Below are 24,467 nucleotides of genomic sequence, written 5' to 3' on the forward strand. Positions count from 1 at the left end.
CTTCTGTGACCAGCAAGTCGGGCTCCTGTCCTCACCTCCAACTCCCTCCCTCTCCAAATGTGATTTTAAAAAAAGCCCCAAACAGCCAATTACCTACAGGAATTCAGAGAGCTTATTGGGCAAGACCAATGGTGACTTCTTCCATTTCCTGGGAAAACAAGTGGAACTGGTTATCTCTGATTGACCGTAATAACAGGTAGAACTGGTTATATCTGTCTGATCAAATCTCTCTGCATCAGCTGCCACCTTGTCCCTTTGTGACTTTTGCTCATTTAGAAGGTGTACTACTTGACAGTCATCCTGGATAGCACAAACAATCCCTGTTTCCTCGCGTCGGGGAAGCCAGAACTGGGGCACAGATTCAAAACGAGAGGTCTGCCATTTAATGCTGGGATGAGGGTGCATCTCTTTCAGAGGACGATTCGTCTTTGGAATTCTCTTTCCCAGAGAGCAGTGGGGGCTGAGCCATTGTGTGAGGCAGATTCGTGATTAGCAGGGATTATGGGCACAGTGAGTAGTCTCACAACACCAGGTTAAAGTCCAACAGGATTATTTGGTAGCACGAGCTTTTGGAGCACCGCTCCTTCATCAGGTGAGTGCAGGATTTGTTTCAGAAACAGGGCAACTATAGACACAAACTCAATTACAAGATAGTGGTTGGAATGCGAGTCTTTACAGGTAATCAAGTCTTCACAACAGATGAATGGACACCGCTCGACAATCACCAGGCAGGAGTGTTCTCTTCCTGTCGGGGAACACTTCAGCAGTCACGGCCATTCAGCCTCTGATCTTCGGGTAAGCGTTCTCCAAGGCAGCCTCCAAGACACACAACAACAGAGCCGCTGAGCAGGGACTGATAGCCAGGTTCCGCACACATGAGGACGGCCTCAACTGGGATCTTGGGTTCATGTCACACTATCCCCACGATTTACCTGGGCTTGCAAAATCTCACTAACTGTCCTGGCTTGAGACAATACACATCTCTTTAACCTGTGCTTAACCCTCTCTCCACTCACAATGTCTGCACCTGTAAAGACTTGGTTACCTGTTAAGACTCGCATTCCAACCATTACCTTGTAATTGAGTTTGTGTCTATAATATGCCCCGTTTGTGAAACCAATCCTGCACTCACCTGATGAAGGGGCAGCGCTCCGAAAGCTCGTGCTACCAAATAAACCTGTTGGACTTTAACCTGGTGTTGTGAGACTACTTTCTGTGCCCACTCCAGTCCAACGCCAGCAACTCCACATTATGGGCACAGGCAGGGAAGTGGTGTTGATCACAACCAGAATAGTCATGATCTGAGTGAATAGTGGACAGGTTCAACGGGCCGAATGGTCTACTCGGGCAAACAAGAAAAAAATTCAGAGTACGATATAAAGATGGAAAGTAAGAATTTCTATATATATATATATTTTAAAAAGAGTTAACAAAGTGAGTGCTGCTCCTATAGAAAATGAGTCTGGGGAGTTGATAGAAAATAAGAAGATGGGGGCAAATGAGTTGAACATTTTGCATCAGTCTTCACAATAGAAGCTAAAAGTAACGTCCCAGAATAGCTGTAACTCAGAAATTGGAAGGGAGGAAGGGACTCAGGATATTTACTCAGTGCTTAACAAATTGTTGGAACCGCAGGTTGACAAGTCTTGGAAGCAATGTCCGGTGAGATCGTTGATGCATTGGTTTTAATTTTCCAAATTTCCCTCCATTTGGGGCAGCCAGCCCTTTGATAGAGGGAACTAAATTATTCCACTTCCCTGGCCCTCCCCATATCCCCACAAATATCTCCCCCTTCAAATATTGATCCAGTTCATTCCCCTTTGAAAATTATTGACTCTGCTTCCGTTCAGGCATTGCATCCCAAATCATAATAACTCCCTGCGTGGAAAAGGGTTCTCCTCATTACCCCACTCAGTTTTTTTTAAACCAACTGTTCAGCCTCTGTTTCTCCCAGTTGTTGAACTCCCTTCCAGTGGAACGGCTTTTCCCTGGATGAAAATGCCCCGGAATAATTAGCATCGCTATCAACATGAGGATGAAGGCTTCCAGTTAATTCTCTGTCGCTGGACCCTCGAGCAGCAGGGATACCCGTCACACGTGACAGTCGCTTCAGCAAAAGACGTCTCCGCGTTCTGTCAAGCTCCTCTCACTGACTGTAGCTCTTTTCTGACCTCCCCCTTTCCAGGTGTTATCCTGTTTAGTACAGATAGCTTCGGTCCGGAGATCACTATTTAACAACGCAGAACGAGCAAAGTTCCTGTCTCACTTAGTGGATGGAGTGAAGAGGATACTGGAAAACCCGCAGGTAATGGACAGAGATCTCTTAACAGGAGCGGAATTGAGTGGAAGGGTATTTTTGGTTGAAGTTTCTATTGCGTGTAATCAGGGTGGCCAGTTAGTGGACTAAACTGAAGGTTCAACGACTGTCCCTGAGGCAGTAGGTGCCACGGCAATAAGGTTGTGTCTGATAAGAATATAAAATAACGTGGAGTCTATTCACATTTGCGTTCCTGAATGACCGAGTTTTTTGTTTCTAATCTGAGTGGCTGTTTCTCTGGTTGGATTTTCCTGGAGCACTGATGGTTTTGACCACAGACTGGAAAGCTGGGGGGGGACACCGTCTCCTCGGCTGTCCCAGGGTGCTCTGACTGGGTTCTGCGGCAATCAGACAGCTAACGATCTGTCCCTGCGGGATGAGATCCCGGCTGCAAGAGCTGTCGGTCAGTTGGAGAGCCAGCGGCTCCTTCAGACTCGGGAGTGCCACTGGGAACGGTGCCCACTGCTGTGACTGCACCCAGCTGCCAGAAGCAGCATGGAGGCTTCCCTCGGGAAAAGATGATGCGGAGTATCAGTTACCAGGGCTGATTAGGCAGAACACTAGTGAATGGGGAACGGTGCTCATTGTTAGTCAGAGATGGGAGGCTGTCACTTCTGTGGACCACAGGGCACCCGACTAGGAAGCCCCGACGCCCCCCACCCACAGGCAGGCTGCCAGGGTTTGCTACGTGACCTCCCTTCCACATGGCAGGGGATTCGCCCACTGTTGGCACAATGCCAACGATGTCAGGAAGAGGCACTTAATTGACCACTTGAGTGCCTGAGTTGGCCTCTGGTCAGTACGGCTGTCCTCAACCTTTCTGCCAATGACAGTTGTCCAGTGTGTCATGAAGTCAACACACATTCCAACCCTCTGCCCCCATTCTTTGGCATGTTACTGCCCCCACTCTTCTCTGAGGCAGCACAGTGGTTAGCACTGCTGCCTCACAGCGCCAGGGACCCGGGTTCGGTTCCCGGCTTGGGTCACTGTCTGTGTGGAGTTTGCACGTTCTCCCAGTATCTGCACGGGGTTTCCTCCGGGTGCTCCGGTTTCCTCCCACAGTCTGAAAGATGTGCTGGTTAGGATGCATTGACCCAAACAGGCGCCGGTATGTGGCGACTAGGGAATCTTCACGGTAACTTCATTGCAGTGTTAATGTAAACCTTACTTGTGACTAATAAATTAACTTTACCTCTCCCTAGCACAGTATTATTCATCCCCATGTGTCTGTCCTTATTCTCGTGTGGCTGTTGCCCAACAATTGATAACCACTGAACCTCGCTGCTGTTTCCAAGTTAAAGTCGGGAGCAGCAGTTGGCCATTCAGCTCTTTGAGCTTGTTCTTTGACATTCAGTAAAATAATGGCTACACTGTAACTTCAGCGACCTGCCTTGGCTCAATAAACCGAAATACCCTTAGTCAGCAAAACAGTATTCACCTCAGATTTACAATTATTCATCGAGTTGACAAGGGAGTCCTGAGCATGTTTTGTCATTCAGCATACTCTTCCATACTATCCCTTGATAATGATGTATCCTTGTGATTATAAATACAGACTCACTACCATTAGTCAATCATTTCTGGGTGGTTTGGACAGATTAAATGCATAAATTCCTTGTTTTGAACCTTAATATCTATGAATGAGCTGGTACCTGGCTGGTCAGATTACTGCTACTTGTCGTTATTTTCACCTCTTTGTCTCAAAAACATGTAAAACAAACATTTGCTTTTTCAGGGCTTGTCAGACCCGAACAATTACCATGAGTTCTGCAGGTTATTGGCCCGGTTGAAGAGTAACTATCAGCTGGGAGAGCTGGTGAAAGTGGAAAACTACCCTGAGGTCATCCGGCTGGTCGCTAATTTCACTGTGACTAGTCTTCAGGTATTGACCCAACTAACTATCTTGCTGCAGCAGTTCACAAATGATTGACTGGCTGTCTATGGTTGATGGTATCTTTGGGTGGGGTCCTTGCCTGGAATTGACTTGAACTTTGTGTCGACTGCTGGCCAGTTGTTTACAGATCCTTTTCGCTCTCAGCCAGCCATTGGCAGTCCCATTAGCTGGCTGCAAATCTATTGTCTATTGCATGCTTGCCTTCATCGGCCAGGGGATTGAGTTTAAGAATTGGCAAGTCATGTTGCAGCTTTATAGAACCTTAGTTAGGTCGCACTTGGAATATAGTGTTCAATTCTGGTCGCCACACTACCAGAAGGATGTGGAGGCTTTGGAGAGGGTACAGAAAAGATTTACCAGGATGTTGCCGGGTATGGAGGGCATTAGCTATGAGAAGAGGTTTGAGAAACATGGTTTGTTCTCATTGGAACTACGGAGGTTGAGTAGCGACCTGATCAGAGGTTTTCAAGATTATGGGTGGCATGAACAGAGTGGATATTCAGAAGCTTTTTCCCAGGGTGGAAGAGTCAATTACGAGGGGGCACAGGTTTAAGGTGCGAGGGGCAAGGTTTAAAGGAGATGTACGAGGCACGTTTTTTACACAGAGGGTGGTGGGTGCCTGGAACTCGCTGCCGGGGGAAGTAGTGGAAGCGGATACGGTAGTGAGTTTTAAGAGGCGTCTTAACAAATACATGAATAGGATGGGAATAGAGGGATATGGTCCCAGGAAGGATAGGGGGTTTTAGTTAAATGGGGCAGAATGGTCGGTGCAGGTTTGGAGGGCCGATGGGCCTGTTCCTGTGCTGTAATTTTCTTTGTTCTTTGTTGGCAGTATGTTTGAGTTGTGGAATAGGCATTCTTTCACACAGAGGGTGGTGAGTGTCTAGAACGAGCTGCCAGAGGCAGTAGTAAAGATGGGTACAATTTTCTTTTAAAAAGCATATAGATTGTTACATGGGTAAGATGGGTATAGAGGGATATGGGCCAAACGTGGGCAATTGGGACTAGCTTAGAGGTTTTAAAAAAAAGGGTGGCATGGACAAGTTGGGCCGAAGGGCCTGTTTCCATGCTGTAAACCTCTATGACCCTATGACTATGAGACATGATGTCAGGATTTTCAGTTCCAGAATGGAACGACACTATATTAAAAATGCAGAACTGAATAAGAAGCAAGTTGAGTTGAGAGGAATTCAAGACACTGCCAGAGAAGCTTACGAAAATAAAATGAGGTTCATAGTCTTGTCAGACTGGTTGAGATGCAGTATTTGGGTAAATCTACACTTAACCCATGTTGACCCATGTGAACTGTGTACAGTTTTGGTCTCCTTACTTGAGAAAGGATATACTGGCATTGGAGGGGGTGCAGAGGAGATTCACTAGGTTGATTCCAGAGTTGAGAGGGTTGGCTTATGAGGAGAGACTGAGTAGACTGGGGCTATGCTCATTGGAGTTCAGAAGAATGAAGGGAGATCTTATAGAAACATATAAGATTATGAAGGGAATAGATAAGATAGAAGCAGGGAAGTTGTTTCCATTGGCGGGTGAAACGAGAACTAGGGGGCATGGCCTCAAAATAAGGGGAAGCAGATTTAGGACTGAGTTGAGGAGGAACTCCTTCACACAAAGGGTTGTGAATCTGTGGAATTCCCTGCCCAGTGAAGCAGTTGAGGCTACCTCATTGAATGTTTTTAAGGCAAGGATAGATAAATTTTTGAACAGTGAAGGAATTAAGGGTTATGGTGAGCGGGCAGGTAAGTGGAGCTGAGTCCACAAAAAGATCAGCCATGATCTTATCGAATGGCGGAGCAGGCTTGAGGGGCCAGATGGCCTATTCCTGCTCCTAGTTCTTATGACCCAGCATTTTGTTGCCTGTTGGGCTGATTGATTCTCCATTATGGGTTATCCTTTAGTTCTGCAATACACTGTTCACCCTACCAGAGGTATGTGTAGTTAGCTTTGTAACTGGAAAAGTTCATGTTTTTTAATGATTGTCTCTCTTATTGTGTTTTCCTGTAGCACTGGGAGTTTGCCCCGAACAGTGTACACTACCTGCTTAGCTTGTGGCAGCGTTTGGCAGCCTCTGTACCATACGTCAAAGCCACAGAACCGCACATGTTGGAAACATATACACCTGAAGTCACTAAAGCGTACATCACCTCCAGACTAGAATCGATTCACATCATTCTGAGGTACGGTGGCAGTTGTATTTTGGGTTAATCAGATCCTGCAAAGGCAAAACTCGTCCTGTGGGAATGAAAGAAGAAATGGCATTGTATAAATAGTTAACCGGTGATGTTTATGCCTGAGCTCGATTGAGCAATGAGATACCTGATTTGATTTGATTTATTATTGTCACATGTATTAACATACAGTGAAAAGTATTGTTTCTTGCGCGCTATACAGACAAAGCATACCGTTCATAGAGAAGGAAAGGAGAGAGTGCAGAATGTAGTGTTACAGTCATAGCTAGGATGTAGAGAAAGATCAACTTAATACGAGGTAGGTCCATTCAAAAGTCTGACAGCAGCAGGGAAGAAGCTGTTGTTAAGTCGGTTGGTACATAACCTCAGATTTTTGTATCTTTTTCCCAACGGACGAAGGTGGAAGAGAGAATGTCCAGGGTGCATGGGGTCCTTAATTATGCTGGCTGCTTTGCCGAGGCAGTGGGAAGTGTAGACAGAGTCAATGGATGGGAGGCTGGTTTGCGTGATGGATTGGTCTACATTCACGACCTTTTGTAGTTCCTTGCGGTCTTGGGCAGAGCAGGAGCCATACCAAGCTGTGATACAACATAGAACATAGAACATTACAGCGCAGGACAGACCCTTCGGCCCTCGATGTTGCGTCGACCAGTGGAACCAATCTAAAGCCCCTCTAATCTACACTATTCCAATATCATCCATATGTTTATCCAATAACCATTATTTGAATGCTCTTAATGTTGACGAGTCCACTACTGCTGCAGGCAGGGCATTCCACGCCCTTACTACTCTCTGAGTAAAGAACCTACCTCTAACATCTGTCCTATATCTCTCACCCCTCAATTTAAAGCTATGTCCCCTCGTGTTAGCCATCACCATCCGAGGAAAAAGGCTCTCACTGTCCACCCTATCTAATCCTCTGATCATCTTGTATGCCTCTATTAAGTCACCTCTTAACCGTCTTCTCTCTAACGAAAACAACCTCAAGCCCCTCAGCCTTTCCTCATACGATTTTCCCACCATACCAGGCAACATCCTGGTAAATCTCCTCTGCACCCTTTCCAACACTTCCACATCTTTCCTATAATGCGGCGACCAGAACTGTATGCAATACTCCAAATGCGGCCGCACCAGAGTTTTGTACAGTTGCAGCATGACCTCCTGGCTCCGAAACTCAATCCCTCTACCAATAAAAGCTAACACACCGTACACCTTCTTAACAACCCTATCAACCTGGGTGCCAACTTTCAGGGATCTATGCACATGGACACCCAGATCCCTCTGTTCATCCACACTACAAGTATCTTACCATTAGCCCAGTACTCTGTATTCCTGTTACTTCTTCCAAAGTGAATCACCTCACACTTTTCCGCATTAAACTCCATTTGCCACCTCTCAGCCCAGCTCTGCAGCTTATCTTTGTCCCTCTGTAACCTGCCACTTCCCTCCGCACTGTACACAACTCCACCGACTTTTGTGTCATCCGCAAATTTACTGATCCATCCTTCCACGCCCTCATCCAGGTCATTAATAAAAATGACAAACAGCAGTGGCCACAAAACAGATCCTTGCGGTACACCACTCGTAACTGAATTCCAGGATGAATATTTCCCATCAACCACCACCCTCTGTTTTCTTCCAGCTAGCCAATTCCTGATCCAAACCACTAAATCACCCTCAGTCCCATGTGTCCGTATTTTCTGCAAAAGCTTACCATGGGGAACCTTATCAAACGCTTTGCTGAAATCCATATACACCACATCAACCGCTTTACCCTCATCCACCTCTTTGGTCACCTCCTCAAAGAACTCAATAAGGTTTGTGAGGCACGACCTACCCTTCACAAAACCGTGCTGACTATCCCTAATCAAAAGGGATTTCCTAACCAGAAAGAATACTTTCTGTGGTGCATCTGTAAAAGTTAGTGAGAGTCGTAGCTGACATGCCAAATTTCCTTAGTCTTCTGAGAAAGTCGAGGCGTTGGTGGGCTTTCTTAACTATAGTGTCGGCATGGGGGGACCAGGATGCCTCACAGGTTGTTGGTGATCTGGACACCTAAATGGTATCTTGATGATACCTGATGATATCTAGCAGTAAGAGTATGAATGGATTGCTTGGTGCTGCAGTTGAGCAGGTGTTTGCTGTCCTTAGGGACGGATTGGAAGACCCTCTGGATGACACTGGTCTCGTTCAGCAACAATTGGATCAGCTGTCCACCATTGGCCGCTGTGAATACGAGAAGACATGTGCTCTGTTGGTGCAGCTGTTCGATCAGTCGGCACAGACCTACCAGGAGTTGTTGCAGAGTGCAAACGCCAGTGCTATCGACATTGCTGTACAGGAAGGTAAGGGAACAGAGAGCTGCCCTCGGGTCCTGCAATATCAGCCTTTGATCTGGTCAGCCTGGGCTCAGAGTTTCCTTTCCTGATGACTGAAGATGCTACGTGATATCAGTTGGCTGTTGGATCTTTATTTAAAACATTTTGTACAGTGTGAACAAACCTTGTTGCCATGAATTTTGCTTCTTTTTAACTGACAACATTTACTGTTGCGATTGCTCGGGCAACGGGCTCCATTTCCCAAAGGTAGGGGAGTCTAAAACTAGAGGGCACAGGTTTATGGTGAGAGGGGAGAGATACAAAAGTGTCCAGAGGGGCAATTTTTTCACACAGAGGGTGGTGAGTGTCTGGAACAAGCTGCCAGAGGTAGTAGTAGAGGCGGATACAATTTTGTCTTTTAAAAAGCATTTAGACAGTTCCATGGGTAAGATGGGTATAGAGGGATATGGGCCAAATGCGGGCAATTGGGATTAGCTTAGGGGTTTAAAAATAAGGGCGACATGGACAAGTTGGGCCGAAGGGCCTGTTTCCATGCCGTAAACCTCTATGACTCTGAGTCTATTTGATTTTGCTGTGTCAACGGTCACGTTGTAGTTGTTTTCTCTAACCACTAGGTAGGGCTGTGGAGCATGTTTCTGAAGTGATTCCCAGTTCCAGATTGAGAGACACATTCTTCATTTGTCTTAATACTGCAATAAATTTATCGGTGATATTAAAAAGATTATTTTTCAAGTGGTCCACACGCAACGTGGCGTGCAGACGTCTGCTTTGTGTGATAACTTGCTGATAGGTGAATTAATTCCGTGCTTTTTCTACAGGGCGTTTGACGTGGCTGGTGTACATTATTGGGGCAGTGATTGGGGGCCGGGTTTCCTTTGCGAGTACAGACGAACAGGATTCGATGGATGGAGAGCTCGTTTGCCGGTGAGTCCAAGTTTTTCTCTTGCCTACCTGGGGCTACCTGGTTTGCACCCACCATTGTCCTCCCGGAGATCAAACTCCAATCACCCCAGAGCGATAGCACCAAGCCGCTGAGGGGATTACTGTGTGATACGTCATTCGGGCTGGAAATTAATCCAACGTGAAAAGTCACCTCCCTAAATGCCTCCTGCTTCAGATTGTCAGCTTCTTGCTTTCCTGCTGTTCCTCGCTCAGGTGAAGAGTCAACCCGCCCAGGGTCTTGAAAAGTGGTCCTAATTGTAGAAGAGAAGTTTCACTGGCAAGGAAATCACGGGTTTGCCTTGATGGAGGATAATCGTATGTTGTGACGTTTTTGGCAGACTGCTGACCACTGCCTTCTGCTATACTCTATCCAGTGAAGACCATAAGATAGAGCAGCAGAATGAGGTCATTCGGCCCATCGAGTCTGCTCCGCCATCCGATCGCAGCTGATGTTAACTGGATGGTTTTCTGGTTGTCACTTTGCTGCTTAAGTTTTCTTCAGTATCTTCCCCCAATAAAGTTTCAAATTTAATTTCCATTGGCATAGTTACCCTGTGGGGATAGCTTGTTACGTCTTGCATTTCACCTGCTAAATCGCCGCCAATCCTGTCAACCAGTGAAACTTGTACCTAGTCTTCTTTTTAGTTCATTCATGTGCTGTTGCTGGCCAGGCCCGCATTGGTTTCTGTTTGGAACAGGTGGTGGTATAATTATCTTGACGGCGATGGATGAATTCATCAGACGCTCTCCCTGTATAAGGTCTGGTCCAGAGACAGTTTTGTTGCGTCAGTGTGCACTGTGGAGATCTGACTGGTTTTTTTTGGGTTCCCTTGCAGTGTTTTACAGCTGATGAACCTGACTGACTCTCGACTGGCTCAGGCAGGCAACGAGAAGCTGGAACTGGCCATGCTCAGCTTCTTCGAGCAGTTTCGGAAGATTTACATCGGAGATCAGGTCCAGAAATCCTCAAAGGTGAAAAGGGTTGAAGTTCACTTGTTACTTCCTGTCCCATCAGCTTTCTTTCATTGGTTTTTCTTTTGTAATTTCTTTAACAATGGTTTTCATGGTCTTTTGTGTATTGTTGAGAATAACAATGTGGTAACTTGTGCTGATTATGCAGGAGTACATTGAAATAAAAGCCATGACTTGTGTTATCAGATCGACCAGAAAGAACAAAACTTGCAAACGTTTCAGTCACCTCTTCCAAATGTGCTTAAAAAAAGCCAATCAATTACTTCTCAAACGCATGAACTGCTGTTATGTCAGTCTGAGCTCAGAAAGATCCCGCAAACAGCAAGTCAGGCGAGTGACCATATATTGCTTTGTGGGACAGAACGTGAGTGTTGCTGAAAATAAGAGGCACGATGTCAAAGCTTTTCATCTTTCACTCATCAGGACAGACGCAAGAATACCAAATTTCAAAGGGAGCAGCTGATTGGCAAGTCAGTTCTGATTGGTTGAGACATTGCCATGGCTAATGCACCAGGGAGCTATTGTCTCCATCCCCCCACCCCATGCTTATGTTTATTCAGAAAAGAAACCACATCTGAACATATTCCTTTCACCTGTAGAGAACGGGTCTCTGTATATGACTATCTGCAGCTTCTATAAGCGGGATTGAGCTACATTACGAGCCTGACTGATCATCGTAAAAAAGCTTGCTCACGTGATTCTTAGCACACTTGGAATTGTTCACCATGTGCTGTCTATTGTTGGATTCACACCTAACCTTGGATACATTATGTTCGGAGTTTTGTAAGCACAGATTGGTTGAGTACAGTCGGCCGATTGTGAACCGCTGAATGGACTGTTACACAGGCCGTACATCCCAATGACTGGGAATTGTATCAAACAGTACGCCTCAGCTGTCCATAATAGGCAGAGTGCTGACCGTACTCAGCCAGCCCATGCTTGCAAAGATCAGAACACAGTGTCTAACGTTAGATATGATTCCATAATCGGGCAGCACTTGCTGAACAATCCCAAGTGCGCTAAGAATTACAGTGACACCCAGCCTAAGATCTGTCAGTCAGGTTCGCTGTGTTTAATTTACGCTCGCTAGAAGCTGCATGTATCCATAAACAAGGACGTGCTCTCTGCAGGTGAAAGGTGTCCAGGGTATTGCACCTTTTCTGAATAACCAAATAAAATAGCTCCTTACATTCACCATGGCATTATCTCAACTAATCAGAGCAGACTTGTCAACCAATCAGCACCCCTTTTCTCATGCTGGATAAATTGTTGCTCCCTTTGAAATTTGACGTTCTTGCTTCTCTCCTGATGAGTACAAAATGAAAAGCTTTGACAGCATGTCTCTTTTGCTCCAGCAATGTTTGGATTTTTTCAGTGGTGTTCACTGTGGGAAGCGTGTTGGCAGTGACACCGGGAGAGCTTCCTGCTCCTTGACCAGTCATGCTGATGGATCTCTAACAGCAGGCCGTGCCGATAGATAAGGCCACAGTTTCACATTTCTTCCAAATGCAGCCCCTCCTCTGTAACTTGGGACAAGCTCCGTTGCATCAAATGGATCCATCTTTGACAGGGAATTGATACAAAAAGTAGGAAGCGCATCCCAACAGCAGTGCATGTGAGGAGATAGCTGTGCCCCTACAAGATGGTGGAACCCTGTTCACTGTTAGATATGAAAAAGCAAGGGTTCTTGTAGCCTACAAGCATTCTTCTGTGATCTCTCATGTACCAGCACTTGGACTGAAGCTCTGGTTCATGTATGATTCCTGAATCTTGGATTTCAAGCTTCAGCCAGCAGCACTGGAATATTTAATCAGATGAAGGCACGACAGGGACTGATGCTATGATGGCACCAGATTGACACCCGTGTCGGAATTGGGATTGGGATGACTTGGAAAAGAGTAGTTTCACTGCTAAAATCTGAGCCGTTTTCTCGCACCAATTTCTCCAGGTATTTTGTTCCAGCAGGTGGCGGGGAGTCCTGAGGAGTGATTCGGAGGAGGAACTCTTCCCACTTCAACCCCACCACAAACCCCCCTCCCGCCCCCCCAACCCCTTAAGGATACAGCACCCATACTGTCAGCCTAGTTCAATATTACCAAGTACCTGCACAGGCCAGGGACTGACATCAGGGGCTGTCACAGAGTCATAGAGGTTTACAGCATGGAAACAGGCCCTTCGGCCCAACTTGTCCATGCCGCCCTTTTTTTTTTTTAAAACCCCTAAGCTAGTCCCAGTTGCCCGCATTTGGCCCATATCCCTCTATATCATTCTTACCCACGTAACTGTCTAAATGCTTTTTAAAAGATAAAATTGTACCCACCTCTACTACTACCTCTGGCAGCTTGTTCCAGACACTCACCACCCTCTGTGAAAAAATTGCCCCTCTGGACCCTTAATGTTGATGTTTGGGACTGAGCCCAGACACATTTTCCCCTGGGACAGAGGGAGCAGCAACTACTGCACTACGAACAGATTGAACTGGGATCTTGCTGTGTCCCATTCGCCAACTTAACCGTCATTGTATTTTCAAAGTGAATGAGAACCGAGAATTAATTGGCCATAAAAATGTAAACATTTTGTTTTTTATTAATATATTCATCATTTAGTTTAGCCTTTCTGCCCCGAAACAGATGGATATATAAACAAAAATCTCAAGGTGATTTAGACAAGTTGAGTGGGTGGGCAGGCACGTGGCCAATGCAGTTCTAACATGGATAAATATGAAGTTATCCACTGCGGACAGAGAAACAAAATAGCTGGGTATTATTTAAACGGTGATAGATTGGGAAATGTTGCTGTACAGGAACCTGGCTGTCCTGGTACACCAGTCACCTGAAAGCAAGCATGCAGGTACAGCAAACTGTGAGGAAGGCAAATAGTATGTTGGCCTTCGTTGTAAGAGAATTTGAGTACTGGAACAGGGATGTCTTACAGCAGTTATATCGGGTAAGACCACGCCAGGAGTATTGTGGCTGTTTTGGTCTCCTTATCTAAGCAAGGATATGTTCACCATTGAGTGAATGCAGTGACGGTTCACCAGACTGATTTCTGGGATGGCAGGATTGTCGTATGAGGAGAGATTGGGTCGACTGGGCTGTATTCACTGGAATTTAGAAGAATGAGGGGATCTCATTGTCAGGGCTGGACAGACTGGATGCAGGGATGTTGGTTCCTCTGGCTGGGGGTGGGTGGGGAGTGGGCGAGAACAAGGGGTCAGGATGCAGGATAGGTCATTTAGGACTGAGAAGAGGAGAAAGTTCTTCACTCACTAGACCAGGTGGTGAACCTGTGGAACTCTCTCCCACTGAAGGCTGTGGAGACCAAGTCACTGGACATATTTAAGATGGAAACAGATTTCTAGACTCTAGAGGTTCCAAGGGGTGTGGGGAGAGAGTGGGAATATGGTGTTGTGATAGAAGATTAGCCATGGCGGCACGGTAGCACAGTGGTTAGCACTGCTGCTTCACAGCTCCAGCGACCTGGGTTCGATTCCCGGCTTGGGTCACTGTCTGTGCGGAGTTTGCACATTCTCTTCGTGTCTGCGTGGGTTTCCTCCGGGTGCTCCGGTTTCCTCCCACAGTCCAAAGATGTGCGGGGTTAGGTTGATTGGCCATGCTAAAATTGCCCTTAGTGACCTGGGATGCGTAGGTTAGAGGGATTAGTGGGTAAATATGTAGGGATATGGGGGTAGGGTCTGGGTGGGATTGTGGTCGGTGCAGACTCGATGGGCCGAATGGCCTTTCTCTGTGCTGTAGGGTTTCTAAGATTCTAAGATGATCATAATGAATGGTGGAGCAGGCTCGAAGCAGCAACTGGCCTCCTCCTGCTCCTATTTCCTATGTTTCTCAGAAGTTTGTCTTATTTTGGGATTGTTCTTTGTCAGTTATAAGGTGCATTTTGAAGATGCTTTCACACTGTCCATGTTTCATTGTTCTGGAGTAGCCACTCATCAGTACATACTCTCGTTAATACGGCGAATGTTTCTGAGCAGCTTAGCTTTGGCTTATCTGTCAGGCTGAAGATTTATGTAATGTGAGGCCAGCCTTCGTAATAGACTCATTTAAACCATTAGCTTTGCTCAGTCAGCGCCATTCTCACCTCTGCTGAGCGTGTTGCAGGTTCAAGGCTCGCTCTGGAGACAAGGACATGAACCTCAGCTGAAGCTTCGGTGCAATGTTTAGGGAGTGCTGCACAGTCAGCAGTTCTGTCTTTCAATGAGGTTGCAAAAGAGGTCACCTCTGACCTTGGAAGTAAACATAACGATCCCACGGCACTGTTAGAACAAGAGCAGGGGATTCTCCCAGTGTCTCAATCAACATTTATCACTCAGTCAATATCACTAAAACTAATTAATGACCATTCATTCATCTCACCAGTGTTAATGCGACCTTGTGATGCACATGTTGACTGCCGTGTTTGCAGACACAACACTTGTTTGGCTGTGTAATGTTTTCTAATGTCCCACTAGTTTATATCTTTGCCTTTTTAATGATTGTTTTTGTCCCTATGCAGTTGTATCGCAGGTTGTCAGAGGTCCTGGGACTGAACGATGAGACAATGGTTCTGAGCGTTTTCATTGGAAAGATGTGAGTGCCTGTCTCAGCTGGTCCAACAGCAAGGGTCAGGGGGTCAGGGTTTCAGTCCATGGGTTGGGTCCAGTAGCAGTTTGGGCAACTTGCAGACAGATCAATCAACATTTGTGTCACCCTCGGATATCGGAGCTGTTGCTTAAGGAACAGTTGAGAGTTGAGTAGGGACGCGACCCTTGGTTTGGGAATGGTTCAGTCTTCGCCGTGGTACTCCCCGTTTACCCTGGAGCCGTGCTCGAGTGAACGTTGAATCCTCACTCGAATCCGCAGTGCGGACACATTCCAAGGGGTTTCCTGAGAAGGGAAGGTGCACCACTGCAGAATGGAAAAGCTACAGCACCCGCCGTGAGGTGGGTGAAGATTCTTTGTCAGACACTCCATTCGGATGAAGGCTCTCACCTTTCTCAGCTGCTGTGGGTTTGCTGTATGCTCTCAGCAATGAATGGCTGGGATTTATTGAAAATGGGGAGGGAAGGAATAAATGAATACTGTCCAGTGCACAGAACATTGCTTTCTCACCCCTCTCATTGTTCAAGGGCACAGTTGCGCTGTAAACACTGAGAAAATAGACCGAAAGTCACCCTGAATGAGCCGAATTGCTTTAATCCAGCCCTTTAACACTGCCTTCTTGCAAAGGAACTGCTTCATGCAAACACAGACTCAAGGGGAAAGTCCCATTGAACACTTCAGGGTTTCAATGCAGCAATTCTAACACCATAAACTTGCCTGTTCAAGTTAATTTCACTGGCTGGTAATTATCTCTCACTATAAGCTGGAAGCAGTATTCGGGAATTTACATCATAATCCTGAAACATAGTTCAGGCTTCGGTTTTCAAAGCTGATCTGAGCTCCTGATTTGCTGAACCTGTTTTTGGACACGACTGCTTTTAGCTATGGCCCGTCACCGTCCCATCAGCTTACCAGTGGAATTGCCTTATTCAGACCTCCAGTGGCCAATTAAGAACTGCTGAGTTCTGTGCTGTGCATTGCACAGAGCGGGCTCCAGAATCGAGCATCCCGGTTCCCAGAGCTCGGGCATCTCAACTCTCGTTGGCACTTGGGAGTTCACATCCGCTGGTTTGTTTCAGATGGTGATTAGAATCATAGAATCCTACAGTACAGAAGGAGGCCATTAGGCCCATCGAGTCTGCACCGACCACAATCCCACCCAGGCCCTGTTCTTGTAACCCCACATATTTACCCTGTTAATCCCCCTGACACTAAGGGGCAATTTAGCCTGGCCAATCAACCTAACCCGCACATCTTTGGTGTGTGGGAGGAAACCGGAGCACCTGGAGGAAACCCACGCAGACACGGGGAGAATGTGCAAACTCCACACAGACAGTGACCTATGCCGGGAAACGAACCCGGGTCCCTGGTGCTGTGAGGCAGCAGTGCTGACCACTGTGCCACCATGCTGCTCCAGGTCCCTGGCGCTGTGAGGCAGCAGTGCTAATCACTTTGCCACCGTGCTGCTCTGGGTCCCTGGCGCTGTGAGACAGCAGTGCTAACCACTGTGCCACCATGCTGCTCCGGATCCCTGGTGCTCTGAGGCAGCAGTGCTAACCACTGTGCCACCATGCTACCCCGGGTCCCTGGCGCTGTGAGACAGCAGTGCTCATAGAATAGAAACCCTACAGTGCAGAAGGAGGCCATTCGGCCCATCGAGTCTGCACCGATCACAATCCCACCCAGGCCCTACCCCCATATATTTTACCCACTAATCCCTCTAACCTACGCATCTCAGGACACTAAGGGGCAATTTTAGCAGGGCCAATCAACCTAACCTGCACATCTTTGGACTGTGGGAGGAAACCGGAGCACCCGGAGGAAACCCACGCAGACACGGGGAGAATGTGCAAACTCCACACAGACAGTGACCCAAGCTGGGAATCGAACCCAGGTCCCTGGAGCTGTGAAGCAGCAGTGCTAACCACTGTTTGAACGATTTGAAGTTTCTGAAGGTTCATATCGTGGCTGATCTCAGCGCTGTAGCCAGATGAGTGGATAAATCCCACATCAGACCTCCAGGATCTCGGCATTCCCAGTGTGACACTTACAGCAGTCAGTGTGATCACAGATTCAGACTTTATAGGGGAAGGGAGATGGAATTTCAATCTCACACCCCTGACGGAATGGGGAGAGCATCTGACTATCCACTCTGTCCAAGCCCCTCATAATCTTGTAAACCTCTTATCAAGTCGCCCCTCAACCTCCATTGTACCAGTGAGAACAAACTGAGTTTCTCCAACCTCTCCTCATAGCTAATGCACTCCATATCAGACAACATCCTGGTAAATCATTTCTGTGCCCTCTTCAAAGCCTCCACATCCTTCTGGTAATTCTGGCGACCAGAATTGAACACTATATTCCAAATGAAGCCTAACTAAGGTTCTGTAAAGCTGTAGCATGACCTGCCAATTTTTAAACTCAATGCCCCGGCCGATGAAGGCAAGCATTTTGTTTGCCTTCTTGGCTACCTTCTCCACCTGCATTGCCACTTTCAATGATTGATGGATATGTATGCCCAGATCCCTCTGCCTGTCAATACTCCTAAGGGTTCTACCATTTACTGTATAATTCCTGCATGCATTGGACCTTCCAAAATACATTACCTTACACTTGTCCGGATTAAACTCCATTTGCCATTTCTCCACCCAAGTCTCCAACTGGTCGATATCTTGCTGTATCCTCTGATAATCCTCTTCACTATCCGCTACTCCACCAATTTTGGTGTCACCTGCGAACTTACTAATCAGACCAGCTACATTTTTCCCCAAATCATTTATAAATACTACGAACAACAAAGGTCCCAGAACTGATCCCTGTGGAACACCACTAGTCATGATGTGGAGACGCCGGCGTTGGACTGGGGTAAACACAGTAAGAGTTTCAACAACACCAGGTTAAAGTCCAACAGGTTTATTTGGTAGCAAATGCCATTAGCTTTTGGAGCGCTGCTCCTTCGTCAGATGGAGAGGATATCTGCTCTCAAACAGGGCATACAGAGACACAAAATCAAGTTACAGAATACTGGTTAGAATGCGCATCTCTACAGCCAACCAGGTCTTAAAGATACAGACAATGTGAGTGGAGAGAGCATTAAGCACAGGTTAAAGAGATGTGTATTGTCTCCAGACAGGACAGCCAGTGAGATTCTGCAAGTCCAGGAGGCAAGCTGTGTGGGTTACTGATAGTGTGACATAAACACAACATCCCGGTTTAGGCCGTCCTCATGTGTGCAGAACTTGGCTATCAGTTTCTGCTCAGCGACTCTGCGCTGTCGTGTGTCGTGAAGGCCGCCTTGGAGAACGCTTACCTGAAGATCAGAGGCTGAATGCCCGTGACCACTAAAGTGCTCCCCAACAGGAAGAGAACAGTCTTGCCTGATGATTGTCGAGCGGTGTTCATTCATCCGTTGTCGTAGCGTCTGCATGGTTTCCCCAATGTACCATGCCTCGGGACATCTTTTCCTGCAGAGTATCAGGTCGACAACGTTGGCCGAGTTGCATTTGCATTTGCAACTCGGCCAACGTTGTCTACCTGATACGGTGCAGGAAAGGATGTCCCGAGGCATGGTACATTGGGGAAACCATGCAGACGCTACGACAACGGATGAATGAACACCGCTCGACAATCACCAGGCAAGACTGTTCTCTTCCTGTGGGGGAGCACTTCAGCGGTCACGGGCATTCAGCCTCTGATCTTCGGGTAAGCGTTCTCCAAGGCGGCCTTCACGACACACGACAGCGCAGAGTCGCTGAGCAGAAACTGATAGCCAAGTTCCGCACACATGAGGACGGCCTAAACCGGGATGTTGTGTTTATGTCACACTATCAGTAACCCACACAGCTTGCCTCCTGGCCTTGCAGAATCTCACTGGCTGTCCTGTCTGGAGACAATTCACATCTCTTTAACCTGTGCTTAATGCTCGCTCCACTCACATTGTATCTTTAAAACCTGGTTGGCTGTAGAGATTCACATTCTAATCAGTATTCTGTAACTTGATTTCTGTGTCTCTGTGCCCTGTTTGAGAGCAGATATCAACTCCATCTGACGAAGGAGCAGTGCTCCGAAAGCGAATGGCATTTGCTACCAAATAAACCTGTTGGACTTTAACCTGGTGTTGTTAAAACTCTTACTGTGAACACCACTTGTCACAGCCTTCCATTCAGAAAAGCACCCCTCCACTGCTACCCTCTGTCTTCTATGGCCAAGTAAGAAGTCTCACAACACCAGGTTAAAGTCCAACAGGTTTATTTGGTAGCAAATACCATAAGCTTTCGGAGCAACGCTCCTTCGTCAGATGGAGTGGTCTCTCCATGGAGACCACTCCATCTGACGAAGGAGCATTGCTCCGAAAGCTTATGGTATTTGCTACCAAATAAACCTGTTGGACTTTAACCTGGTGTTGTGAGACTTCTTACTGTGCTTACCCCAGTCCAACGCCGGCATCTCCACATCATGACTTCTATGGCCAAGCCAGTTCTGTATCCATCTTGCCAGCTCTCCTCTGATCCCATGTGACTTCACCTTTCGTACTAGTGTACCATGAGGTACCTTGTCAAAGGCTTTAGTGAAGTCCATGTAGACAACATCCACTGCCCTACCCTCATCTATCATCTTCGTCACTTCCTCAAAACATTCAATCAGCTTAGTGAGGCACAACCTCCCCTTCACAAAACCATGCTGTCCATCACTAATAAGTCCATTTGTTTCCAGATGTGAGTAAACTTTTCCCGAAGAGTCGTTTCCAATAATTTTGCTTTTTGCATTCCATCCTCTTCATTGAATTCAGGGAAGAGTAATATCTGTTGGGGGGAAAATCCAATTTGCCAGAGATTTGGTTAATATTCCCCTGACATGCTGCTCCCGAGCTTCCATAGCCCGCACCTCATTTGCTGATAAAGAAGCTTGAGTCAGTGAATGACCCTCATCTCTTGGCTTGGGTCGGTGCCGGTGATATACAAGGCTGTCCAGTATACGCTGACCGTGGCTTCTCTCTCGCCTCAAGTAGAGTTAACAGTGATATCGTATTGAAAGATTTTTTTTTCTAGCATGTCACGTTCCCCCTCAGTTACAAGTGGGGAAATATCATAGAAGAAGCATCATAGAATCCCTACATTGGTGAAGGAGGCCATTCGGCCCATCGAGTCTGCACCGACCACAATCCCACCCAGGCCCTATTCCTGTAACCCCACATATTTACCCTGCTAACCCCCCTGACACCAAAGGTCAATTTTAGCATGGCCAATCAACCTAACCCGCACATTTTTGGACTGTGGGAGGAAACCGGAGCACCCAGCGGAAACCCACACAGACATGGGGAGAACGTGCAGACTCCACACGGACGGTGACCCGAGGCCACTGGGAATTGAACCCGGGGTCCCTGGCGCTGTGAGGCAGCAGACAGTGCCACCGTCCCGCCCCATAATGACAACAGCAAGAAACATCACAGCACGTCTGAACTTGAAACTCAACCCCATCTCAGAATGTAAATCAGGTGGTGTGTGCCAGAAACTGATGCTGAGTTTGTGGGGAAATGGACAGAGGTGTGCTGCTTGAAAAGGGTTGAATGTAAGTGGGTCAGTCCCACTCAATACTGACCAGAGATTGAATACTCTGTGTAAGCATGAAGCAGCAACTTCTGTTTACCATATTTATTTGCGTGAAGGCCAGCCTTGTATTTTGGCAGTGTATCAAATCGCGTTCCTTCCCTTGGGGAAAATCCATTTGGTAAAATGTGTGTGTTAAGCTCCGAATTTCAGCCGGGTTAATTTTCCATTTTAAAATGTATTGGAGTCAATCTACTGTTCCCGCGGGTGCCTCTGTTTGGCAATGAGAATACGGCGAGAGGATAGTGAAGTGACTCTGAAGGTTGGTTTTGCTGAGGAAATTGGAGTCTTTCTGCTGAGCTTTTCAGGTAAAGACAGATGTTTCCGTTCTCTAACAATTGGTTTTCTGATCACCAACCAGAATCACCAACCTGAAGTTCTGGGGAAGATGTGAGCCAATCACTTCCAAGACGCTTCAGCTTCTGAATGATCTCTCCATTGGATATCCTTTGATCACAAAAATAAATCTACTGGATGACTCAAAACGGGTGACCGGCTTCCGGCATCCCCAGGCAAAAGGTCAAGGTTGGACTGCCCGCGCTTGAGGTGAACAGAGGGCTGAATCGGGGGAAACGGGGCTATCGTTTACTCCACATATTTGGTACAGAAACCGGAATGTTGTGGGAGGAACAGGAGACCAGAGGGAGGAAGGAGGTTCCGGGAAAATGAGAGGTTAGAGGAAAGTGTAGCATGTTGAGTTTGGACTTGAACAGAAATGGTGAAGAGAGTGTCAGAGGGTCTGTGCGCAGTTCATGAGATCCAGTCAAATCAGTTAAAATAAAGCAGCACAAAATCCATAAGCATTGGAGAGAGAGAGGTTGGAGCGTAGTGATAGTGCATTGAGACAGTATTGAACTGCAGGTTCGTGCTGCATGATCACCAAACGTAACCGGGAAACAAATTGACTTGGGGAAATAGGTCGGAATATCGTTGTGGAAGTTTAAATGTCAGCCATATCATTGGACTCTGTCAATCACTGGTGTATAACTTTGCGCCTGGACATAAACCTGCGTTCAATGGAAATCTCTATGAGTGTTTACTACAAGTCTCAGATATATCCAGAATCATCTCACCGGTGGTGACTAGTTTCCAACTGTTTTATATCGGTGACTTAGCGCAAAGAGCTAACTTGCTCATTTATTCCATATGTGAGGTACCTTTGTGTGTGGGTGTATACATGTCGGTGTATATCACTGCAGAAGGAGGTGAACCATTACTTCGACCCAGAGGCGAAATTGAGGCTGCAATTCGATCTGATACTATCTCAAGTAACTCCCGGTTGCAAAGGTTTTTATGGTAACCGTTTGGTGAATGATGTTTTGGACTAGAATGGAAGAGAAACAAACAGGTTAAGAAGTGAGTGAGGGTATTTGAATGACGCCAGTGATGGTTTATTATCCTTGACCCTGTCCGTCTACATACAGCAGCGTGAGGAAGCTGGTGAAACTCACTGCTGTCCAGTTCATGCTGAACAATCACACAGTAAGTACCTCACACTTCTCCGTCCCGACAAAGAATCGTATCCAGCTCGAACTGTTAACTCTGTTTCTCTCTCCACAGATCCTGCCGGTCCTGCTGAGATTTTCCAGCATTTTCTGTTTTTACCTCATACCCCTCAGTTTGTTCTCACCCCTTGGGGGAAGTATATCTAAATGTTCTAAACTCAAAGTGGCTGCATTGAAGGATACAACTTCTTGCACGGGTGCAAGAACTTTCTCAACTTTGCTCCATCAGAAATGGCCCACGTGTCAGGCTGACTGCAGTAAAAATCAGTAACCAGTCACAAACTCCTGAATTAAGATTTTTGAACTAAACTCTGGTGGTGGTCTTTACGCTTTGCATTGTGTGTATTTACTAATGGTCGAAGAGGACGAGTGAGTAATCTTGTGTTGTACCTTGAATTGACAGAGCGAGCACTTTTCCTTCCTGGGCATCAATAACCAGTCAAACCTGAGTGACATGCGTTGCCGCACCACCTTCTACACAGCACTTGGACGATTACTTATGGTTGATCTAGGTATGCAAGAACTGCAAAACATCAGGGGATCCATGCTTGTCAATCAGTGCGTGCGTATATAATCAGAAGGAGCGATGGAGCATGTCTGCACATAGAGTCACAGAGGTTTACAGCACGGAAACAGACCCTTCGGCCCAACTTGTTCATGCCGCCCTTTTTTTAAAACTCCGAAGCTAGTCCCAATTGCCCGCGTTTGCCCCATATCCCTCTACACCCATCTTACCCATCTAACTGTCTACATGCTTTTTAAAAGACAAAATTGTACCCGCCTCCACTACTACCTCTGGCAGCTTGTTCCAGACACTCACCGCCCTCTGTGTGAAAAAATTGCCCCTCTGGACACTTTTGTATCTCTCCCCTCTCACCTTAAACCTAAAGAACAAAGAAAATTACAGCACAGGAACAGGCCCTTCGGCCCTCCAAGCCTGCACTGACCATGCTGCACGACTGAACTAAAACCCCCTACCCTTCCAGAGGCCTTATCCCTCTATTCCCATCCTATTCATGTATTTGTCAAGACGCCCCTTAAAACTCACTATTGAATCTGCTTTCACCACCTCCCCCGGCAGTGAGGCCCAGGCACCCACCACCCTCTGTGTAAAAAAACTTGCCTCACACATCTCTTTTAAACCTTGCCCCTCGCATCTTAAACCTATGCCCCCTAGTAATTGACTCTTCCACCCTGAGAAAAAGCTTCTGACTATCCATTCTGTCCATGCCCTCTGGTTTTACACTCCCCTACCTTTGGGAAAAGATATTGACGATCTAGCTGATCTATGCCCCTCATTATTTTATAGACCTCTATAAGATCACCCCCTCAGCCTTCTACGGTCCAGAGAAAAAAGTCCCAGTCTATCCAGCCTCTCCTTACATCCAAAGTAAAGAATTCATGTCCTCACAACCAGCTAGTAAATTCTCTCTCAATGCTGATATCTACTGCTGCTCACAGTTCTCTATTTCCAAGCGTGGGGAAGACATCCAAACGCTTCACTAGGTAAATTCTACACTCTCAGCCCCGGAGCAATGGTCAGAGAGTCAGGGCTATGCTGCCCTGTATCAGATCCACACACACTCCAAATGTGGTACCTCAGCTGGGGCAGTAGAATTTTGATTTGATTTATTATTGTCACATGTATTAACATACAGTGAAAAGTATTGTTTCTCGCGCGCTATGCAGACGAAGCATACCGTTCATAGAGAAGGAAACAGGAGAGTGCAGAATGTAGTGTTACAGTCATAGCTAGGGTGCAGAGAAAGATCAACTTAATGCAAGGTAGGTCCATTCAAAAGTCTGACAGCAGCAGGGAAGAAGCTGTTCTTGAGTCGGTTGGTACGTGACCTCAGACTTTTGTATCTTTTTCCCGAAGGAAGAAAGTGGAAGAGAGAATGTCCAGGGTGCGTGGGGTCCTTAATTATGCTGGCTGCTTTGCCGAGGCAGTGGGAAATGTGTTGGGTTGGGCTACATTCATGACCTTTTGTAGTTCCTTGCGGTCTTGAGCAGAGCAGGAGCCATACCAAGCTGTGATACAACCAGAAAGAATGCTTTCTATTGTGCATCTGTAAAAGTTGGTGAGAGTCGTA

General features: G+C 46.8%; 1 protein-coding gene across 3 annotated transcripts in view; it reads left to right on the forward strand.

The window, feature by feature from the left end:
• Positions 1-24,467, forward strand: part of xpo7 (exportin 7) — a 134,651-nt gene that overhangs the window by 82,457 nt on the left and 27,727 nt on the right. For all 3 annotated transcript variants that reach the window (XM_078239648.1, XM_078239647.1, XM_078239649.1), the window contains 10 exons: positions 2,186-2,305; positions 4,053-4,199; positions 6,228-6,400; positions 8,564-8,757; positions 9,570-9,675; positions 10,530-10,665; positions 15,178-15,251; positions 21,231-21,311; positions 22,288-22,351; positions 22,778-22,886. In XM_078239648.1, the coding sequence (XP_078095774.1) occupies positions 2,186-2,305; positions 4,053-4,199; positions 6,228-6,400; positions 8,564-8,757; positions 9,570-9,675; positions 10,530-10,665; positions 15,178-15,251; positions 21,231-21,311; positions 22,288-22,351; positions 22,778-22,886 (1,204 nt within the window). The remainder of the gene's footprint in view (positions 1-2,185; positions 2,306-4,052; positions 4,200-6,227; positions 6,401-8,563; positions 8,758-9,569; positions 9,676-10,529; positions 10,666-15,177; positions 15,252-21,230; positions 21,312-22,287; positions 22,352-22,777; positions 22,887-24,467) is intronic.

This window comes from Mustelus asterias, chromosome 22, assembly GCF_964213995.1.
Source record: "Mustelus asterias chromosome 22, sMusAst1.hap1.1, whole genome shotgun sequence".
In the NCBI taxonomy this organism is placed as follows: Eukaryota; Metazoa; Chordata; class Chondrichthyes; order Carcharhiniformes; family Triakidae; genus Mustelus; species Mustelus asterias.